We start from the raw sequence: 22,457 nt of genomic DNA on the forward strand, positions 1-22,457 counted from the left end.
GGCATCCTTTTCAGCCCGACTAAAGTCAAGCAAGCTTGGCTTGTTCAAGGAAAACGTGACGAGATCAAAAAAACAGATACAACGGCAAAAACAAGAAAATGGCTTCGTCGTCGGTAGCGGAAAGAAAAACAACATCTTACACAGGGAAAGTCAATATTCGGGAGGAATACCGATTAGCTAGCTCAACTACGAGAACAAGAAATAAAAAAGCGATTGAGTAGCAAAACAAGCAGCTAGTTATACAACTTCAACAGGATATTAAACAGGTCAATAAGAGCCCACGGAAGAAATCTGGACCGAAAAATGAGAAGAACTCAGTCCAGAATACCACTAATGAAGCTTTCTATGAGTTTGAAATATATCCACTCAATGAGTGTAACCTCTCTAGTACTTCCTTGGTCTTTTCGTGATTCGATCCCAGTAACTTCTCATAGCCGAGCAGTACTCGATGGTATATCTCTGTCGCCAGCTTCGCCTCTCCCTGACTATAACAAAGATCGCCAAGGTTATGAACGGCACCAAGAGTAGACACATGATAAAAACCAAATATCTTCTCCCAGCCACTGATTGCTTGTTGATATAATTCTTTGGCCTCCTTTACTTTTCCCTGCTCCTGATAAAGAACTCCAAGGTTATTAATAACACCAAGGGTAGAGGTATGGTTTAGCCCGAATTTCATTTTCAAACCATTGAATGCCTTCTGGTACATATATTCGGCCTTTTCTAAATTACCCTGCTGGTAGTAGAAGATCCCAAGACTATGAACTGAGTCAAGAGTAGATATATGATCTGGACCAAGACTGCGTTCACAAGTAAGAAGCGCTCGCTGGTACATCTCCTCAGCTTTATGGAACATACTCTGTTGCGAATAGAGTATTCCAAGTTTGTGAGCAGTACCAGCAATGGAGAAGTCATCTTGACTGAGAGCTTTTTCTTTACCATTCAGCACTTGCTGGTATATCTCTTCGGCCTCCTTCAGCTTTCGCTGGTTGTGATATAGCCTACCAAGATTGTAGAGAGTGTCAAGTATAGAAGTATGTTCTGGACCAAGTGCCTTCTTCTTACCAGCTAATGCTTGGTGATACATTGCTTCTGCATCCTGAATCTTACCTTGATCATAGTAAGCAACTCCAAGATTGTGAATAGTGTCGAGGGTAGAGGGATGGTCTAGGCCAAGAGCGTCTTCTTTACCAGATAGAGCTTTCTGGTACATGATCTCTGCCTCTTTTGGTTTGGACTGATTCCAGTAGAGATTTCCAAGGTTATGAATAATATCAAGTATAAAGGTGCGATCCAGATGCAAAACAGTCTCAGAAATATGGAGGATTTTCCGGTATATGTCTTCGGCTTTGTCCATTTCTTTTGCATCCATATAGATATTCCCAAGATTTTGCATAGTACCAAGAGTGTAGGCATGATCGGAGCCAACGGTCTTTTGATAACCGAGGAGTGCTTTTTGAAACGTATTTTCAGCATCTTTAAGATCTCCTCGATCATGATAGAGCACTCCGATGTTATGGATAGTGTCAAGAGTAGAGATATGATTGCAACTAAGAGTATCCTGACGTCCAATAAGTGCTCGCTGGTACATTTCCCCAGCTTCCTTTAACTTTCCATGATCCCAAAAGAGGCGTCCAATATTGTGAAACGCAGAAAACACTTCATTATTCGAGTGTGCTTCCGGCTCGTATTTGATCAACTGATAGATGCGGTTTGCATGAGGAAGGAGACGATGTTGCAGAATCCAGCGATTCTTTTCTAGTGGCCTTGGCACTCCATAACCTACAGCAACTGTAGATAAAGCCCAATTGGTCGCTTTTGATTTTTCTAAATCAATATCGATTCTGGGCAGCTCGTGCTCGCACCAGTCCTGAACCACAGGGTGAAGAGAGTAGCCGCCTGTGTTAAAATGTTGCTGTACGAGTGAAAAATCCAAAAGCACTTTGACTGTCATGGAAAATGTAATCTCGTTTGAGATTACATCAGAGAACCATTGTGGTGGATCTTGAATATTTAAGCCATTTTGGAGTAGCTCATACCAGATATCGTTATTGGAGAAAAATGAAAGCAGGTAGAGAAGTTGTGTTGCGTATGGAGACCTTTTGTTGATTTCGTGATAGGATATTGCCCACGCAGTCAGAATATTTCCATTAGAATATTGTCGATGAGGTTCTGCTGCTGCTTGTAGATCACGCCACGCTCTATCGTAATGATCCAAATACTTCGTCAAGCTCATTCCCGTACGACGAATAAATGAGCCAGCGAGTACTATTGCGAGTGGTAATCCGTCTAAGCGATACGCCAATTCGTTCACGCTTAAATCAATTGGCGGACTGGAACAAGTCTGAGTATAGCCCGAACATCTTTTCAGGAGCTCTACCCCCTCGCTAAAAGACAATTTGCTCACCGGATATGATATTGTACCAAGTTCTGCGAGTTGTTGTAATCGTGTGGTAATGATGATCGAGCCATGGTCTGCAGAGGGAAGGTATTTGTGAATATCATACGTTCCCTGCTTTATATCATTGCCATGAGCACTTTCGTAAGGCGAGTACTGATCGATATTATCGTAGATCAACAGCCAGTGAGTGTTATTATCCTGTGAGAGCCATCTTAGGGCCTTCTGCGCATCTTTTTTCAGTTCGTTTTCGTTTTTTGTTCCATCAATGGGACCTAGATTAGCTGGCCCCTCTTGAAGTCGGCTAGTGATTCTAGCTAGACACTGAATCAGGGTATATTCATCCTGGCCATTAATCCAGAAAATAGCAGTGAATGCATCTTTGTATACCCGCGCAAACTGGATAGCTAACTGCGTCTTGCCCATACCGCCCGTACCATGAAGAATTGCGACCTTTTGCCGATTAGATGCATTTGGTTGCAAAGCTTTCCACAAATGACCGAGATCAGCTCCACGACCGATAAAATGATTCACGGCAGGCATGTTTGTCAACTCGAATGGAACCTGAAACTTGTCTAATACCATATTATTAGTCCAGGTATATATATAGCATGCTCATGTATTTACCTTTAGTCATCGATTCTTTATCCATAGAAGGTTTATTAACCTCTGTAGCTGCTATTACAGAGAGTAACTCTTTGGCATACGCGGCGGCTGTCAGAGCTGCGTACCCTTGCCACTGCTTGTTCTTATGAGAATCTGCATAGTCACAAATACCTCGTATGGTAAGACAAGGAAAATGGTCCATCAATCCGGCTGCTTCCATCTCAAAGCATAACACATCTATCTCTTGTTGCAGATGTTCTCGCACTCTGCTATCTTTCACCACTTGGTTACCGGAAGCAATGAGACCGTAGTGAACTTCTGGCCTGTTGGGATCCCGCGGAGTTCGTACGATGATTCGATTATTGTCACAGTTAACACAATCGAAAGATTCGGCCTGGTGATGGTACAATATATCAAATAATTGGTCTTTTGTGGGACCAGGGGAACTGAACCTAGATCGGATATCATGGCTGGTTTGAGTTGCATTGAGAATGATCTTGGGAATCGAGGTTTTCCCAATCTGGTGATCCGACTGTACATTCGCAATTGCCGTCAGGAGAACCTGTGGTGGTTTATTCAATGACCCAGTACGGCGGAGTTTTCCATCTGCCAAAGCTTTCCCATAGTCATACTGAATAACACCTCCATGTTGATCATTTGGTTTGCTGACAACAATATCACCCAGATGAATGTCATTGGATGCACTTGGGACACCGCCACCGACACCCACTAACAGGCCAAACTGAACATTTGGAAAGCTAATCAACATCTGTTGAGCAACGACAGCCGCTGAGGTGGTCCCATAGACTCCCTCAGGAAGACATGCAACCACCACATTATGACCGGCAATCTCTCCAAATACATAACTATTCCGGTCGCTCTGTTGACATCGTGGAAGTCCAGGATGACTCTTGTCAAACATGAGTTTAGCAGCGGCCATCTCTACTGGCAAGGCGCAAATCCACCCAACGGTGTAATTATCATGGGTTAGCCCCGCCATCTTCGCCACCAGCTAACCACGGTAGATAAGTTAGAAGCGTTGCGTCAGAAATATTGCATTAAGACTTGTCTTACCACGATGTAATAATCGCTGGATCTTTCAAATAGTTAGAATAAGCACTAGTTAACCTCTATACTAAGCATGGCGATGTAAATGAGGAATGTGAAGAGAGTCCGTCTTTAAGACGTTTTGGAAGTGTATCTTCTATGGCGGGGTTATTTGACCTAACTAATAATGGTTTAGCTAGTTGCCGTATTGAAAGTAGGCTATGAGATATGCCATAAGTAGTCCTAAATACTGCAATATCTTTGCAATATAATATAATTAGAATTCTATTATCATTTTTCCACACCTCTTTTTTATTGTGTGTTGTGTATATCAATTCCTTAATAATGTTACGGAATTAGTAGGCAGGCACGGCGTACGTACGTCACGTGTATCTAGCATATTAGCCATTCCCCTCCCTAGATAGTAGAGAGGAATCTAGCATCAACTTCATCTCCCACTTCCACGATTACGATCCCTTTTCGTATCACTTAATCTCTGAGAGTTATATAATCAAGTAACTAAGGATAACTATGACAAATATCAAAAGGTGAAAAAAAAAGACAAACATACAACAGCAGGGATTCGCTGGTGGTCACCCACCCAACTACTAACCTGCCGGCGTGTGGCTTAAGTACGGCTGAGCGGACGGGAAGCCCTGTTTTCCACACCCTATGGTCGTATGTGATTGATATGTCTCTGAAAGAAATTATGTGCTATAGATATACTGACATCTATGCAACGCTCTCTCTCGTAGCAACACACTTAAGTATGTGGCTGTTGCTCTTTTTCATTTGCTACAAAGCCGAGGATGGCTACGGCCTCGAATCTCTCCATTGTCAATTATGGAGACGGCTTCTCATACACCGAAAGTGAACTCGCTTACTATCGCTTTCATGTTCCTGATGTACAAGCAGCTCTTGGGTATATTCTCCCTGTTGTGTCCGATGCCCTTCGTAATCTTCCTGACTGGGTAGTTGATGATACCACGCACAGCTTATACCTTGAATGCGGCAAGAATCTGGAAGAAATGAAGAAGACGGTGTTCGCTTTGCGAGATATAAGAAAATTCGACGTCTTGAGCAGATGGCGCAATGAAAGATTTCCAGTTTACGGCTCGAATAAGGAAGTCCTCTTTCACCTCGAAAGAAGTGCATGTCCACTACTTGGCGTGGTCACATATGGGGTTTGTACGACCCCAGACTGAATCTGCATTTTTTTAGGAGGAAGGAATAATAAGGCCCTCCCGGGTCCCATATCGCAGGTATGAACACTTAGTGTGGCTTTTTTTGTCCGTGATTGTGCCTGTAAAGACTTGTATGCTCCCAATATGCACGTTCCCAGCTCTCCGATGAATATCCTGGATGATATGGAGTATTGTAGCTCTGTTGAGCCTATTCTGTCTCTCTGTGTAGTCGGGATATTAAAAGTATTTTGCCTTTATTATAAATATAGGTGCTATAAGTTTTGGGAAATAAATAACAGAGCAGAGAACTGTCTTTAATAAATAAGCTATATTAAAAGTAGGCTGTTTCCCATATAGAAGCACTAATTATAATATCTAGCTTAAGGGCCAGAAGTCGTTCCAGAGGGTTCGCTATTGACCATTTAGTATCAAGCACTATATATGCGCTCTCACAAGGCTCAAAGACTGAGGAGAGGACAAAGAAGGGGTATATGTGAGCAGCCTCAATGTAATCACCCCCCCCCCCCCCCCCCCCCCCACCGAGTAACAAGGCATCGAAGTCAGTCGGTCGTGAACAAAATGTCATGATGATGCTTATGAGCAGGTACCTCTAGCGATATGTGGACGAAGGTAGAATAGGGCAGTTTAAAGTATGGGCAGTTTTAGCTAATAAATTAAATTTGAGTGGGAGGATATGGAAGGGAAAATAAAGAGCGATAAATAATTATATATACTAATTCTATATAAGCAGAGCGCTAAATTCTAGAATCTAGTGTTAGATAGAAAGTTCCTATGGTAATAATTGCTATTATATACCTTATTTTTAGCTTTAGCGATAACCACATAAGCTTCAACAGATTTTATCAGGTTCGGCTATACTGCACTTCTGTTAATATATATTTGCCAAGCGGGATGTTCGTTGAATGTAGTCATAGCTCGATTTGCTTACAGTTTCAAATAGCATGAGCTTACTCGAGAGAGTTCTCCCCGGCTGCACAGCCGAGCTGGCTGGACGGCTCAACATGCGGCACTTTAGACCATAATACGAGGCACGTATAGTTATACGTGATTGATTTATGGATAGATAGAATAGTACAGAAATAGGTCAACGCCCTCTAATTGTCTCTATCTCTGCTGTCTGTCTGTATACATGCACACGCAGTAGTTACTACTGTAATGCTATTTCCCACACTCTTCGCCGCTGGTTACATCGTCGCGCCATATCTCCTACTGTAAGCTTATTCTCCTGGCGCGGTAAGGAAGTATTGCACTGTTTGGATTGATTTGCTTATGTGCGTATCTGTGTAGACTGTAGAGCTGCCATATGCTAGATCTCTCTCTTCTATTTATAATTGATCTCCATAGAGATTCGGTTATAGTAGATTGTAGTAGGTTATAGTATCCTGGTCGCATGCAGATAGGCCTAATGGCCAATATCTTGATCTAGTCAGCCCTAATAGCCAATAGCCAGGCCTAGACAGGTTTATCTTCGCAGCATGTAGGCAGGTTAGATTTTCTTTGGTAGGTTGCATCTTAGAACTAGCCATTCATAACATAATCACCTTGGCCAGGCTCTTTTAGTTATGTCTAACTATGTTTTCATCTAGACCTTATAGTGTTATTTATTGTCATCGGCTAGGTTGCACTTCTTTTTTATTTTCATACTCCACGTTATAGTTCTTGATTATTCCTACTATTTTCTTCGTCATCGACGCTGAGCGCCTTTCTTACGGCTTTGGCTGCGCCGCCGTAGAATCCCTGGTGGTGGACTTGTTAAGTAATAAGGTAAAGGCGGTAGCTCGGAGAAATACTCTACATCTTTCTCGGCCGTGTACTTACTTACTTAGGGCGTAGGTATAGTGGCACGGATGATGCCCCATTCTAGCACGAGGGAAGCGATGTGTACGGGACTCTGTCCCCATCGCCTGCTTTGGTGGCAAATTTTCGACTTAGGAACGCTTTAATAGTGGATCGTTCGATGTAGCAGTCTTCATCTGTGTCTCTTTTTTCTTCTTTTTGTCCTAGTCAGTTGTGGATTGTCTGAGCGGTGAAGAGTGGATGATGGCCATAGCTCTTTAGTTAACGCTTTTAGTCTAACGCCTATACAAAAAGGACGGGCCACGAGCTGCAGACGTCAAAGCGGTACTAGTAGCATATGCATGCACACGTACGGTCTTTTACTCGATTCTCGAAGCTCTCAGCCTGTTGAGCTTGGGATTTGAATTGGATGACTGCGAGAAGCTTCATCATCGACGATATATCGCAGGGAAGGATTGACTCAGTGGAGATAGTCTATTGTCGTAGACACATATAAATAAGTTATCCACGTATACTATTCACTCTGGAATCTCATCTATTTTCCCTTCTCATGGGCTGAAGCGGTGGGGGTTTTCCTGTCGGTCCGCATGAGTGTTGTTGCGCGCGAGGGCTAGAAATGACAGCATGTAATTTTACACACCCATTATTTTCACATCCTTTACTCCGTACTCCATAGATACTCCGTACTTTAGGTATCTCAGATCATCGACATATCCACCATAGCTGAAGGTTCGAGTGTGCACGCGCCATTTCAGCTTAGCTATGCGCAGGATCTTCAGAATCGTGGTGTCGGGGCCACGCAATAATTGGTCTGTGTAGACTAGGCGTTGTCTAGGGATCTTAGGAATACACGCTAGATGTCTCAACCTTCAGCAGATGAAACCGATGGGGAGAGTGGAGTTCAATTGTATGTTAAAATGAGCTGCTTAATACGGGTCAGCTAAGAAATTAGAATATCATTCACTTAGGCCGTTACGCATGAGTTTGCTACTTCGTATACTGACTGCATGCAATTAGATTACCGTTTGCTTTGTATAGCTCTTGTCCGGATACGGTACAGAGCTCGAAGTGACTAGACTAGTCCTCGTCTGGACAACCCGCATAGATCTGTTCAATCCGTGAGAGAGCTGTTAAGATACGAGTTGGTGTTGTCTAACAAAACCAAAGTTGAAGAATGGTTCTTGTTTACATGTACTATTGCAAAGAGACAATGTGCAAATAAATATACCTAAAGCAGGGGAGCACATTTTTCCTCATCATGTTCGCAAGCGCAGTAACTATAGCCCTGTCTCTGTCTTGAGGTTACTGTGATACATTGTCATGCGAGGACTATCCCTGCAAAAGATCGGAGACCCCAGATCTTCTTGTAATTTTCTTGAACGGACCATAGCGGAAAGGAGTCGTGGTGTGTCTGTCTATGAGTATGGCCTGGTGCCCTTCCTACCCTATGTACTCCGTAGTAGTTACCAAATCTTGACATCGATTTTCACTAGGATGGTAACTGGAGTCGCTCACCTTGGAGATGCATATGTTCCCACGTGTAACCACGTCCGTTGCCTACAGGCCATCGTACTGTGCATCGACTTATTGTTAAATTGGATTCAAAAAAAGATGTAGCTGAGACCCGGTATCGGACTCGAAGAATCGATAACACGGTTTTCGATGTACGAGAAACTAGAGTATCAGTTCGAGACAGTGGCGTAGCTGAACATTATTAGATCAGAAGCAGCGGTGGACAAGCCTGATACAGTGGTAGTTACTCGGCCAGGTTTCGCCGGACTAACGCTGTGTATTACCGATACAAAAAAAGTATTTCTCCTTCTGCGGTGTTCGGTCCGAACCTTAACTTTCAGCAATGTTCGCTACCAAATTACCAATAGAGAGATACGTACCTAGTAGCGACAATAAATTTTCCAGAACGTCGACCCCGCATGCGTCCAATGCATTTCAACGAATTCATACCATTGACTCGAGCCTTTACTAGGTAGTTATTTTACGTTACCAGTGGTGGGTGGATTGACCGCGAATACCATGGTATGTTGTAGTTAGGATTAATTACCCACCGCTTTGTGTTTGCGTAAATTTCAGCTCACAGTGGTATGTAATTATCACCAGGTAGGTCTCCACTATTCAATCGTATCTAGCGCAAAATGAAGCTGTCTCGGGGAAGACGTGAATCCTAGGAAGTTTTAGAGGACGCTGGAGCAATAATATAGGGCTCCTCTGGCCTCGCCGTAGATGTTCCTTTTCCTTTTCTTTATTATAATCTTTTCTGGTTGTGGTTTGTGCTGTACCAACACCATCCTGTATCAACAATATCTTGTACATACGATCACTTTCTAACTAATACCTTACGATGCAGTCGCCTCTGTCCACTGCCCATTATGCCCACGGCACGATTGACAGTCTCTTCACGACTGTCGCATTGCAGCATCCAGATGCGATTGCTGTGCAGTTTGAATCTTCTGTCAGTCTGACTTACAGAGAGCTGCACAACCAGATGCTCCAAGTATCCGCGGCTCTTGCACCGCGAATCTGTCATGGCCAGCCTGTGCCGGTCCTTCTACCACGCTCGCCTCTCCAGGTCGCTGTCATCTTGGCACTCAGTCATCTCGGAGCCATCTATGTCCCACTGGACCCTGAATTACCTCCGAATCTTCTTCACGATCTCTTGGATCGCGTCGATTCCCCGGTTATCATCACGAATTCTCTTCCCTCTTGGTCTATCCCTACCTGGTGCCATGAGCTCGAAGACCACACTGTTCTCGACCTCTCAAATATTCTACCGACTATTGGGGGAAGTGAGGTACAGCGTGTTCTGTCTCGTAACGTGCGTCCAGACAGCGTTGCCGCGATCTTATTTACCTCGGGGAGTACTGGAAAGCCCAAAGGTGTTGTACTGACACATCGAAACCTCATTGATCCCGCGAAAACCCTGAGTCGGTTTGAATCAATTGGGCTTGGTTCGCGCGTCTTTCAATTCGCCTCGTTTACCTCCAACGTTCACATGATCGATATTCTCAGTGCCCTGCTACATGGCGCCTGCCTCTGTCAGGTTTCGCAGGAAAAGATGCTCGACCGATTGGCGCATTGGGTTCGAACCATGCAAGCAGATACCATCCATCTGACTCCTAGTGTGCTGGAAACCATGGAGCCAGATGATGTGCCTTCTGTGCGCTATGTAGTTACCTGTAGTGAGCCTGTTTCCGCTGCGGTTGTGTCTACATGGTCGACGAAAGTCATTCTGCGCAACCTCTACGGTATGTGTCATTACATTTTTGCACCCACAGTTAACACAAGTCGCAACTAACATGCTGTAGGTTCTTGCGAGGCTTCCTCCATTGCCTCCCGGGTTTTGTCTCCCGGGATATCTTTGACAGATGTGGGCCAGGTCTCGCCGCATGCTCACATTAAAATTTTGGATCCCCTGTCTCACAACCAGGTCCCGGCTGGTAAGCTGGGAGAGATCTTCGCTGCAGGAACCAGTGTGGCAGAGGGATACTGGCGTGATTCCAAGAGGACTGCAAAGAGCTTTTTTCTCCAGGACCAAGACAGCAACAACTTTTCACTAACTGCAACTTCTCAGCCATCATCCCTTGAGCCGGTATGGTATGCCACGGGGGATTTGGGTTATGTCTCAGAGAGCGGAGATCTGCATCTGCTCGCGAGAACGGATAATCAGTTCAAAGTGAATGGCCTACCGCTGGAAGTCGTGGCAATCGAGCACATTCTGCGTAGGCACGTTGCTCGAGCTGTTGTACTGGCTCGCACGGATGACATAGGCCATTTCAGATTCTTTGCCTTTGTTGCAACGCAGCAGGCCCTAGTTACACCTGATGAATCTGTCGAAATCGACGAGTGTCTCTCAGCAACAGAGCTCCGAAGCTACCTATTGACGAAATGTCGAGAGTTTTTGCCCGGATACATGGTACCAGAGATCCTCGTGGTGAACGCCATCCCGCAGAACCGAAGCTATAAGATTGATCGTCAGCGTCTCTGTGATATTCTGGATTCTTATTTTGCACGGGAAAAGGACCTGTTGACCCCTGTTCATGCTCCCGATCTTTTATCACGGATCACTTCCATTGTGAACCACCGCCTGCAACGGACTGTTCCTGTAGACGAAGACCTACGCAATTGGGGCCTATCTTATGTGGATGCAATGTACATCATCTGGGCCATATTTGAGATCACGGGAAAGCGTATTTTCCTGAGAGACGTGCTCCACAATCCGACAGTGGAGCATTTGGTCCGACTGACGGAGGGTGCTGAGGAGACTCCAAGCTTCTGCAGTAATGAACATGCCGCCTGCACACGATTCATTGCTTCTCCGAGTCAGAGGAGCATCTTTGGTGCACACAAGACTTTGCGAAACGGTGCATATAACCTCAACTTCGCTTACCACCTCAAGTCGCCGCAACTAGATGTTCTGCGGTTCTTTGATGCAGTGCGTCTGGTCTGTAGTGAGCATGAATCTTTGCGGTCTACATATGAGCTCAACGACGACTCGCAAGTTGTCGGGGTTATTCATCCTCCGCAGGATATGCCCCCAGTCCTCTCGTTTACGCAATTTACGGAGCTCTGTGAGCTGTCTGGAACCCACGAGCTCTCCACCGCGAAGCACCGTGCCCGGCAGCTTATCAATGAAGTCGGAGAAGAATATGTTGATGTTTCCAGCGCCTCTCCGCTTCGGGTCACAGTATATGAAATTGCTCCTATGGGTCAAGAAATGATCATTCACTTTCGTGTTCATAACCTGTCAATCGATGAACTGTCATTCGAACGCCTTATCCATCATGTCTTCGATGTATACCGTTCTGGTTCCACGTGCATAGACACCACCAAACTGCTTTCCTACCCCGAATATGTAATCCGACAGAACCGGTCCATGATACACCGGCAGGAGCAAGACCGATCATGGTGGTCAAATTGGGCTAATGTCTCTTGGTCCGAATCGTTGTCTGAAGCACTGCTTAGCCGACAGGGCGAGACACCCAGGCTGGCCATTCGCAACCCCAGCCAAAACAGGAGCAGCATCTACTATCACCCATTGTCAATGCCAGATGTTGAAGCATGCATCTCGCACCGTCACCGCGCTTCGACTCGCTTCGACTTCTGGTTATCTTTCGTTCAGATATTCCTTGCTCGTCTAGCTAGTCAGTCCCGATTTCTCTTAGGCGTTCCGACTTCCATGCGGTTTGAGGATCCTTGCTTCCTGAATGTCATGGGATGCTGTGTAGCAACCGCTATACTTCCTGTTGTTGTTGATACCAGCGAGAGCTTTCGAGCTGTTCTTGACAAAATCCATGAGTTTTACTGGCAATGTGTTCACCATACGCAACCTACCGAGGATGTTTTGCAGTGGCTGTCAGTTCCTGGAGCCGGTAATGCAGAGGTCGAGGTGCTTTATGTATACCACGATAGAAATGGGGCCCGTCATTTACTGAAAGAAGGAACGGCGGCAGATATCGTGGACAAAGTCGATATTGCGACTGGAAGCGGTCATCATCCTCTGGTGATACACGTCGATGAGTCGGGTAGCGAGCCTCGACTTATCTTGGAGTACGACCCAGTGAAGTTCAGACCAGAGTTCATCGCCAGCATATGTGACAGCTTCCATAGCATGATACATTGGATAGCTGCTCATGGTTCTAACATAACCGTCGCGGATATCCCCTTCTGCGGTAAGGAGATGGAAGAAAAGGCCTTTGCACAGTCCGTGACTGCCATTCCTTCCCATCTGAGCTCAAGATTTCTGAATGGTCGGGCAGCCTACATTCAGGACCTTGTATTTGATTCAGTGGACAGGAGCCCTGACTCTCTAGCCATTGAAGCTCCTGAAGGCCCGCTCACGTACGCAGCCTTGGGTTCCCGTGTACTTGGCCTCGCTGGGGAGTTGAAGAAGACAGGTTTACGCCCTAGAATGAGAGTCGCATTGTTTCTGGAGAAGTCGACGGATTATGTGATTGCCATGCTAGCAGTGCTTTCTGCAGGGTCTACATTTACTATCCTGGACATCCACGATAAGCCTTCAGTGAACCAATCCAAAATTGAGACAGTTTCTCCTCAATTCATCATCACGAACCGAGGATCTGGTCAGTTAGCAAAGCAACTCCTCTTGCCACCGACCTCTTCGATATTTGACCTGAATCTCCATGATACAACAATGCATTCACGTTTACATTCACGTTCGCATTCACTCATTGACTCGCCAACGACGGCCAGTCCCCGAGATGCCCCAGCATATATCGGGTTTACATCAGGATCTACTGCAGCGCCCAAATGCTTTCAAGTTAATCACGCGGCTGCTGCGGTATCAATCCTGAACCAAATCGACGCATGCGGGTTTAAGGTGAATGATAGAATTCCCATGCTCACTAATGTTACTTTTGATGCGTCACTTTTAGAAGTTCTCGCCACGTTATCCGCCGGAGCGACTCTCGTTGCAGCACCGCATGATCGATTCATATCTGATCTCGCCGGCACACTGAACGAGTTTAACGTCTCGCACGTCTTCGCCACGCCGACAACGATCGCCTGTCTAGATGGGCCATCCCAAGTCCCATCCATCAGATGTATCATACTTGGTGGCGAGCCAACTCCGAAAAATATATTCCACCGGTGGACAGGAAGAGTGACAATTCTGGGGTCTTATGGTTCTGCCGAAACCACAATTGCTACACATGGGTTTACTATGTGGGAACCGTCGCACTCCGATCAAAGGGGTTCCTGCATAGGGAAACCGGTGTCATCAGTCAAGGCCGCAATCCTTGATGAGTACGGTCATATTCTGCCAGCGGGTTGGGTGGGAAGACTAGCTATCGCTGCTAGGATACCACACAAACTTGACCAGCTGAGTGCAGGATACCTGAATGAAGGTCATGATAATGGCCGGTTCATAGAGCATAAAATCCTCGGAAGGACCTTTGACACCGGCGATCTCTGCTACTTCGATCGCAAGGGATACTTTTACTTGAGAGGTCGAGCTGATGACCAGGTCAAGTCGAATGGTTTCTGGTTTAATCTCAGCGAGGTTGAATCGACTGTCGATAGATGCCTCCTACCTAGCCAAATCCAGGCTGCAGTGCTGATAGCCAGACACAATGAGGACGGGAGCCTCGACATGGTCGCATTTATCTGTCAAAATCATTTCTCCAAGAGAGAAAGCGTCAGATTGGCCTCGGTCCTTTCGTTGGATGATCACCGCACAGTTGACGAATTGATAACTCTTCGCAGCAAAGTTTCGGATGCCCTTCCCTCTGCCATGGTTCCTCGGTACTGGGTTCCCCTTTCAGATATCCCTCAAGGGCCCACAGGAAAGATCAATCGGCAGCTCCTGAAGGAATGGTTCCTGATATTACACGAGAGTGGATTTTCTGAGAAATATGCATCTCTCATGCATCCCCCTGTTATCAAGCAGGAGGTAAAATGTGAAATTGATCACAGTAATGTGAAAAGGGACCTGATGAGCTGGCTCCGTGAGCACTACAGTGACTATAATGAAGGCCTAAGACAACGCATCCTGGACGTTCTTCACTCTCAGTCATGTGGTTCAGATCTCGCTGTCGAGAGAATATACTTACCGAGTGCGATGCAGAAGACTATGCTTGCCCAGTCGCTGATTGACTCAGAGCTATACGCCAGCCAGCTCCTGTTGAAATTCATTGGGTCGATGGATGCCTTCTGTCTCCAGGAAGCATGGATGCGTGTCTGTCAAGCACATCCTTCTCTTAGAACATGCTATATCCATCTTGATGGTGGGATCAATGAGTTCTTTGCGATTGAGAAGGAAACTGCTCAGTCGGTCACAGGATTCTCTGTTGCAGATCATATTCCACTCGGTCCGGACGAGCTCGAGAAATCGCTGTCCGAAATCAGGAAGTCTGCACTTACGATCTCTAAGACGACGAGTACGCTTACCGTTTTCTCTTGGACGAGGGAGGAGCACCTCATTGTGCTTACCTACCATGACGCAGTAGCTGATCGCGAGTCAATGAGTCGAATTTTGTCTGATTTCGCAGCTGCCTATCAGGGCCAGCACCTTCAGCCTGATATATCGTTCTCCGCCGTATCCGCCTCCCATTTGTCTCGGGACAGAAGCAAGGCAGAGGCGTTCTGGCGCGAGTATGTCACTAACGGCGAGCCGGTCTCTTTGCACCAAGCCGAAGCTGTGGCTTCTCGTCAAACCCGCATTGAGAGCCGTCGGCTGGACAAATTAACCAGCCAGCGAGTGCAAAGTCGTGCAATAGACTACCGTGTTACTCTACCTACTCTCTTCCAGGCTGCATTGGGAATATCGCTAGCACGTGTTACAGGGGCAACCAAACCGTTGTTCTGGACGGTCACTAGTGGTCGCGAGCTCGATGTTTCTTGCTCCTTGTCAGCTGTTGCAAACTTCCTCAACGTTGTCCCTTGTGTTGTCCCCGTCGGAGCTGAATATCGTATCCGACACTTGCTCCACCATCTCCATGCAGCTTCGGACGAGGCTTTCCCTCACTCATGGCTCCCGACGTCGTCGATACTGCCCTTCCTGCGCAACCAGACAGGCGTTAAAACATTACTGGCGATCGACAATCACGAAATTCCCCGCGTGACGTTTGAAGAGGGCCTTCGCGTGGAATCTATCGAAAGGCGGGAGTTCACTCATGTCCCTTTTACAGTCATTGTACGTCCAAGAGACAGTGGAATTTCCGTTGCAGTGGAATATGACATCTCTCAAATACCCAAGGGCGTCGCTACACGCTTACTCGATACATTCGTTGAGATTACCGAGGGCATTTCTTCCTATGATGTTACGGAAGTGATGGTGGGGGACATTGTTTCTGACGAACAATACTTTGAAAAAGATTATGTCCTTCAGCAAATCCGATCTGTCAACGCCGAGAATTCCAAGCTATCTCAGTCATCGAATGACACTCTCGTTTCACTTTTCCAGAGATCGATGAAAGCAAATCCAAGAGCGTCGGCTTTGTACACTAGGGGATTATCTCTGACATACCAGCAGCTTGATGAACTTTCATCTCGTCTAGCGAGACACCTCCTTCGGTTCACCCAGGGTCGGCGGATGATTGTGCCAATACTGTTTCCTCGGAAGCCGGATATGATCATTGCTATGCTGGCTGTCCTGAAGGCTGGAGCAGCGTATTGTCCGTTGGATATGAGCTCCCCGCCCTCTCGCTTGGATTATATAATTCGTGAAGTGAACGCCTCCGTGATTCTCACTGATGATGCAGGTTTCTCAGTCATGTCCGCTGAGTTAAACCTTGGTCTCCAGATCGTCAACTTGGACTCGTTGCGGTGGACTTTCTATGACAATGATGAAGCAGTACTCCCAGAAGTTTCGCCCACCACTCCCTGTTACGTGCTGTTCACATCTGGATCAACCGGAGAACCAAAAGGATGCATACTCAGCCATGGAGCTGTAGCCAGCTCTATCAAGGCAGCGCTGCCTGCCTTCCAGTTGGATGCCACGGACCGTGTTTTGCTCTTTGCTAACTACATCTTCGATGCGTCTGTCATCGATATATATGGAACCTTGTCCAAAGGTGCCGCTCTAATTATTGTCCCAGACGATGACGTGAAGGTGGATCTATGCAAGACCATCAATGACCTTCGTGTTACGTTTGTTCATCTCACACCCACAACTGCCCAGCTCCTGGATGTTGGTAAATGCCCGACACTCCGAACCGTCGTCGCTGGTGGGGAGACAGTGCCACAGGGCCTGAGAAATCATCTTGCAGGCAGAGTACGATTCATTGGGAACTATGGCCCAACCGAAACCGCCGTTCAGGTTGCCGTGAGCGTCTTTGAGCGTCCCTCTCTCGACGGAACATTCTACAAGGCACTGCCTGGAAACGTTATAGCCATCATCAATGAGCAAGGCAAAGTTGCGAGAGAGGGTGAACAGGGTGAAATCTACATTGGCGGCCAGCAATTGTTCGACGGATACCTGAAGGATGCTATTTCGACGAGAGGTTCTCTGCTTAAGATCCCATCCTTGGGAGATTTCCTCTTTTACCGTTCAGGAGATCGTGGCCGGTACATGAAAAACATGGGTATCGAGATCCTAGGTCGCCTGGATGACCAGATGAAGTTCATGGGACAACGGGTCGAACCTGCTGAGATTGAAACTGTCCTTAATGATGCTCCCGGGGTCGCTCTGTCGGCTGTGGTCGTTGTCTCCGGTGGTTTACATGCAGCTCTTCAGAGAAAGAGGTGTGCGGTTGCTCTCGATCTGGACTCAGTGCGAGCCTACGCCAAAGCTAGGCTGCCTGAGAGGCTAGTCCCAGATCTATGGGAGATTTCAGCCATTCCATTGCTTCCGAGCAACAAAGTGGCTCGAAGAACAGTTTCGAAAGAGATTTCTTTTATGATTCAAAGAGCTCCACGTCTACCAGCGTCGATGGGCAATGCCTCTATATGCTCGCCTATCTACATTGAGGCTTCTCCCAATGCAATCACGACAGTCACCTCAATTGTGTCCCGTATTCTCGCGCTTCCTGTTGAGGACATTCATAAACCTCTAGATCATCTTGGCCTCAATTCTCTTGGTTTTGTTCAACTTCACCAAATGATACACATGGAGCTGGGTGTACTCGTCCCATACAGCAAGCTACGAGATGCCAGGTCTATCGATGGAATTTGCCGGTGGTTGTTTGAAGCTGCACCGGAATTACTACTGCAGAAAAAGGCAGGGCAAGTTGTGGCTTCGTCTGTTACCTACCCCGGCAGGTATCCTGCGACTCCAATCCAAGAAAATATCTGGATGTCACAAACGAAATTGTCCAACACCACATACGCCGTAGAACGCGTTTTCAAAGTCCATGATGTGTCTGTCCCGAAACTGGTTGAAACCCTCAATGACCTGGTCCGGAGATTCGATATCTTTCATCTTACGTTCGACCTTGACACTGAGAACGAACAGATCTATCAGATTGTTCATCCTTATCCGCAGACCAAGATTGGGGTCCAATTCTTTCCGTCTGACTTGGGACCTGTATTTGAGACACCGAACCTGCATCTCAAGACCGGACCTCTATCTTCGTTCCAAGTCCACGAGAGTCCCGATGGGCAAATATACTTACATGCGGCTGTTCACCATATCCTCTTTGATGAATTCACAAGTATTGTCTTTTACAATGCGTTGGAAGCTGTACTGAGGGGTGCCCCAGTCAATATCGACGACTATCGTAGCACTGTGGATTTCCATGGAATCACTCCAGGCCATGCGAAGGTCTTACGAGAATTATGGACACAGAGGCTGAATGGAATATCCACACTTCGTCGGGATCATTCTGTTCTGGTGGATGCACAATCACAGAACAAAAGCCGTCTCCGCAAGGAAATTAACATACCACTTGTGCAGCAGGATCAGACCTATCTGAATTCGCACGCTTTGCGTGACAGTTCTACCTTGCTCGCACTTTTCCAGGCCACGCTACACCGGACTTTTATGACCGATGAAGTCGTCCTGTCTATCCCCGTCAGTTTACGTATTACTGGCAAGGAGAATTGCTCGACTTTGGGCAATCTAACTAATCCTGCTTTCATCCGATCCCAGCTGAAGTACAACGATTCTTGGTCTAATTTCATAAGCAGGACATTCGAGAATCTTGAGTTCGCCAGTCAGAATGGTGTACCGGTCAACTGGATCTGCTCATGGCTCAAGATTGAGTTGTCTGATTTCCCAGTGCACTTCGTGTTGCACCAGACCAATCCACAAGGCCGATCTTCCCTGCTGCAGGACCGTACATTCGACATGATCCCGCCAAAACAGCCTGCCTTCAACTTCGAGTTTCACCTATTCCTGTCGGAAACAGGATTTGATATCCTCGTTGACTATAACCCGCTCATCTTCGGGAGCCAGCTCGTTCAAGACGTCGTCGATACCTATGCAGACCTTCTCGCATCCGTTCAGCAACGGTCATCGTTAGACTTGAGCGAATTCGTCGACCTCAGTTCCTCGTCTTCGAATAGGAAGTCAATCTGTGCATCTGAGTTTACACCTCCAAGCTCAGTCTCTACGTTATCTGTGTCACCTGCTTTTGGGCCACAGACAAGAAAGGCCTTGGCGAGTTACACTCAACAGCGATTCTATCTTCTGCAACAAGTCTTCGGGGATGCCTCGTACAGCCTACCATCCGTTCATGAAGTTGGCGGGCTCCCGATTGATCTTATCATGCAAAAGTTAAAGATCATTGTGGAGAGAGAATCAATCTTTCGAACTTACTTCATCTTTGACCAGGACTTATGGCAAGTCACTTCAGACAAAACCGAATTCGCTTTCTCAATTCACGACTTGAGAGACCGGTCTTATCATAACGCATGGAACCGTATGGTCCAGCTGTGCCAGGATGATGCTAATAAGCCGTTTGATCTTGGTAATCCTCCTTTGATACGCTGTCATGGTTTCCAGCTGCCAGGTGAGAAACAGTATCTGTATCTCAACATACACCACGCGCTCTGCGACGAGAGTTCTCTCTGCCTCTTGCTCAAAGAGCTTGAGGGCGAACATCATTTCCCTCGAACAGGCATTGTTTTCGATTATCACGACATTTCCGCCTCTGAACGGAAAATTCTTTCCGACCAAAGCTATGTCTCAGCATCGCGACACCATTGGCAATCCGCTCTCGCTCAAGGTCCTGCTATCAAGGGTATGCTCCCTCTCGGTAACACCAATAATGTATCGTCGCTCGGAATAGTTCACTCGACATTCGATATCACGACAGCCACGATTCCTTGGGCGCACGAAATAGGTGCCACGTCGTTCAGTAAATTCTTGTCTGTGTTCATGCTCACCATGCTTCTCCGATACGACTGCAAATCCCCAACTGTTTTGATTCCCGTTTCCAATCGCCCTGTCGAGACAGAGAAGACAATATACGGATGTTTCACGAACATCCTCCCCATTCGGGTCGCACTAGATGCTCACCTCCCTGTTCTGGATAATACCAAGCGAGTTGTGCGCGCCGTTAATGAGGCACTGGTCTATTCTCAGACGCCATTCGAGAAGGTCCTTGAGTATGCTGGTGTCAGCCGCAACGATTTCGAGGCAATGTTTGTGTACCATGAAGGTTCGCGCAACATTGGCGTTTTCAGACCAGCTGCTCATGTGCTAGAATCTCAGGGCAGGTCCGTCAGCCCTAAGTTTCCCCTGACTTTTTCGGTGTCCCTGGTTCGTCATGAGTCCAGCACTACCTTGGATGTGAAGATCGAGTATGACCCCAGGGTGCTTGTGGAGTACGAAGCCGAAAATTTAGCGGAGTCTTTCCACCAGGTTCTGCTCTCTCTACATGGTACACATGATCCTGCATTCACTACAACCAACAGTCTAGGCTTCTTGAGCGACGTCGAGACTAGACTACTCGAAAGCTTCCATGGTCCCAAGCAACCGGAGGTGGACAGGGAGCCTCTTGTGCACGACCAGATAATGAATATGGCTTCGGAATTCCCACACCGCACCGCTGTTTCGTTTGATGGAGAAGAGTCCTGCACATACGAGCAACTTCAAGTCAGAGTTGCCTCTCTCGTCTCATGGATACAGCAACAAGACGTGCATATCGAAGGAGAAGCTACGATATGCATATTCAGTGACGCCTGCGTCGATCGGATCATCTGTATTCTAGCCATCATGCAACTTGGTCTTGCATACGTCCCATTGAGCGTCCAGGACCCTATCCATCGGACCATGGCCATCATCCAGGACTGCAAACCCCAGGCTATTCTGGTGCCAAGTACAGGCACTTTTGCTCACTGGTCGAAGGTTCAGGATCTCCAGAGAGAACTTCAGATTCATGTGTTGGAGACTGTGCCCTGTTTCATCATCCCTGAGAACATTCCTCAGATCACCGATGCTGTTCCGATGTCGCCTCATGTCCATCAGCATCCCTCTAATATAGCTTGTGTTCTGTACACGAGCGGACCGACCAGTCTCACAAAGGGTGTGGCTATTGACCACCAAGCTCTCCGCAACTCAATAACGCAACATCGATCCATCTACCGTTTGCAACCCAGAAGTCGACTGTTACAACTGGCGCCTTACACTTTCGATGTCTCTGTCGTGGACATCTTTTCCACACTATCTGCAGGCGCAACTCTTGTCATTGGCCGCCATGAATTCCTACTATCCAACTTACAACAAGTCGTCAGAGACTGGGAGATCACTCACATCGCCACTACCCCAACGGTAGCCACATTGCTAGCTCCCGCTCTGTCTCCATCGCTCCAGGTCCTGGCTCTTGGTGGTGAGACTATGTCAGAGGCAGTCCGAGACGCCTGGGCGGAACACGTGCATCTTCTGAATGTCTATGGACCGACAGAAACTACCGTCAATGTCGTGAGCCGGGAGATGTTCCGTACCACTCCTGTTTCCGACGTTGGTAGACCCTTACCCAACGTCCTTGTCTACATTCTTGATGATCAACATCGTCGCCTTCCCCCAGGCCGAGTGGGTCAACTGGCCATTGGAGGCGTGCAAGTCGCTCATGGTTATCTGCGCCCACAAAGTGGGAAATCAGCATTCATAACCCATGATCATCTGGGCAAAATTTATCTCACTGGAGACTTGGCTAAGTTCACTACTACCGGAGATATCATCTTGCTAGGCCGAACTGATAGCCAGATCAAGCGTGAGATCGAGGCTATCCTCAGTAAAGAGAACAATGTGTCCGTGAGCACCGTCTCTTCCGCGAAATGGTCCTTCATTTCGTGATTGACGCCCCCGCGATCGATCATCCGTGCCTCTTCAAAATTGATCATCGATCAATACTGCGAGGAATGTCTCTCTTGATTCAACCGTTGTCTCGGATGGGATCTTTGTACGATAATGACCGAGGGAAACTGGCACGACTGACTGTAGAGGTCATCAAAGTTTGTGTCAATGTACACTTGATTCTATTCACATGTATTATTAGTAGGTAGTTACGATAGCGAATAAGCAATTTCTATTCATTCATTTCAAAATTTGTTTCAGTGTATGGCTCGCGAAATGGCTAAATACCGACTCTTACTGCCCTCTATAAGTCTTATTCTGTTAATGTCAGTGACATAGAGTGAGAGCCTTTAGTGATCGGATCTAGTCTCAGTGACGAGAGAAATATCTGAACTTTTGAAGGGAGCCACTCTCTCCTGTGCACAATTCGGTCACGTGTGCTATCACGTGATATGATAGGTAGTTTTGTGTCGTTCAGAAGAAGAAAGTTGATTACTAAGAGATATCTGTGCCTAAGGCTATATAGTAGAGAATGACTAAGCTAGATGACATAAGAAAAGACCACATTTGCATGTCAATCTGCCCTTCTATGTTTCAAAAATGCTATCATTTCGATATGTACTTGGGCGGTATGTTGAACGATTATCTACAGAGGTCAAATAACGTCGAGTATCCTCTGATTTGATATAGAAGG

At 46.8% G+C, this 22,457-nt stretch overlaps 3 protein-coding genes across 3 annotated transcripts; 2 read left to right on the forward strand and 1 right to left on the reverse strand.

Moving 5' to 3' along the window:
• Positions 1 to 343: 343 nt before the first annotated feature.
• C8Q69DRAFT_516957 (F-box domain protein) lies at positions 344 to 4,362 on the reverse strand (the record flags this gene model as incomplete). The annotated part of the gene is made up of 2 exons (XM_028633404.1): positions 3,026 to 4,362; positions 344 to 2,973 (listed from the first exon to the last, which is right to left on the reverse strand). Exons 1-2 carry the CDS (start codon positions 4,002 to 4,004, stop codon positions 344 to 346), a joined length of 3,609 nt encoding a protein of 1,202 aa, XP_028487692.1. The 5' UTR covers positions 4,005 to 4,362.
• A 381-nt stretch (positions 4,363 to 4,743) lies between these two features.
• Positions 4,744 to 5,536, forward strand: C8Q69DRAFT_457588 (hypothetical protein). The gene has a single exon (XM_028629918.1). It carries the CDS (start codon positions 4,861 to 4,863, stop codon positions 5,254 to 5,256), a length of 396 nt encoding a protein of 131 aa, XP_028487693.1. The 5' UTR covers positions 4,744 to 4,860; the 3' UTR covers positions 5,257 to 5,536.
• A 3,548-nt stretch (positions 5,537 to 9,084) lies between these two features.
• C8Q69DRAFT_516960 (hypothetical protein) lies at positions 9,085 to 22,117 on the forward strand (the record flags this gene model as incomplete). The annotated part of the gene is made up of 3 exons (XM_028633405.1): positions 9,085 to 9,087; positions 9,416 to 10,313; positions 10,374 to 22,117. 3 exons carry the CDS (start codon positions 9,085 to 9,087, stop codon positions 21,761 to 21,763), a joined length of 12,291 nt encoding a protein of 4,096 aa, XP_028487694.1. The 3' UTR covers positions 21,764 to 22,117.
• Positions 22,118 to 22,457: the final 340 nt, after the last annotated feature.

This window comes from Paecilomyces variotii (assembly GCF_004022145.1).
Source record: "Paecilomyces variotii strain CBS 101075 chromosome Unknown C8Q69scaffold_2, whole genome shotgun sequence".
NCBI classification, from domain to species: Eukaryota; Fungi; Ascomycota; class Eurotiomycetes; order Eurotiales; family Thermoascaceae; genus Paecilomyces; species Paecilomyces variotii.

Coding starts and splice junctions, on each gene's coding strand:
- C8Q69DRAFT_457588 (XM_028629918.1), top strand. CDS start 4,861: ATGGCTACGGCCTCGAATCTCTCCATTGTCAATTATGGAGACGGCTTC.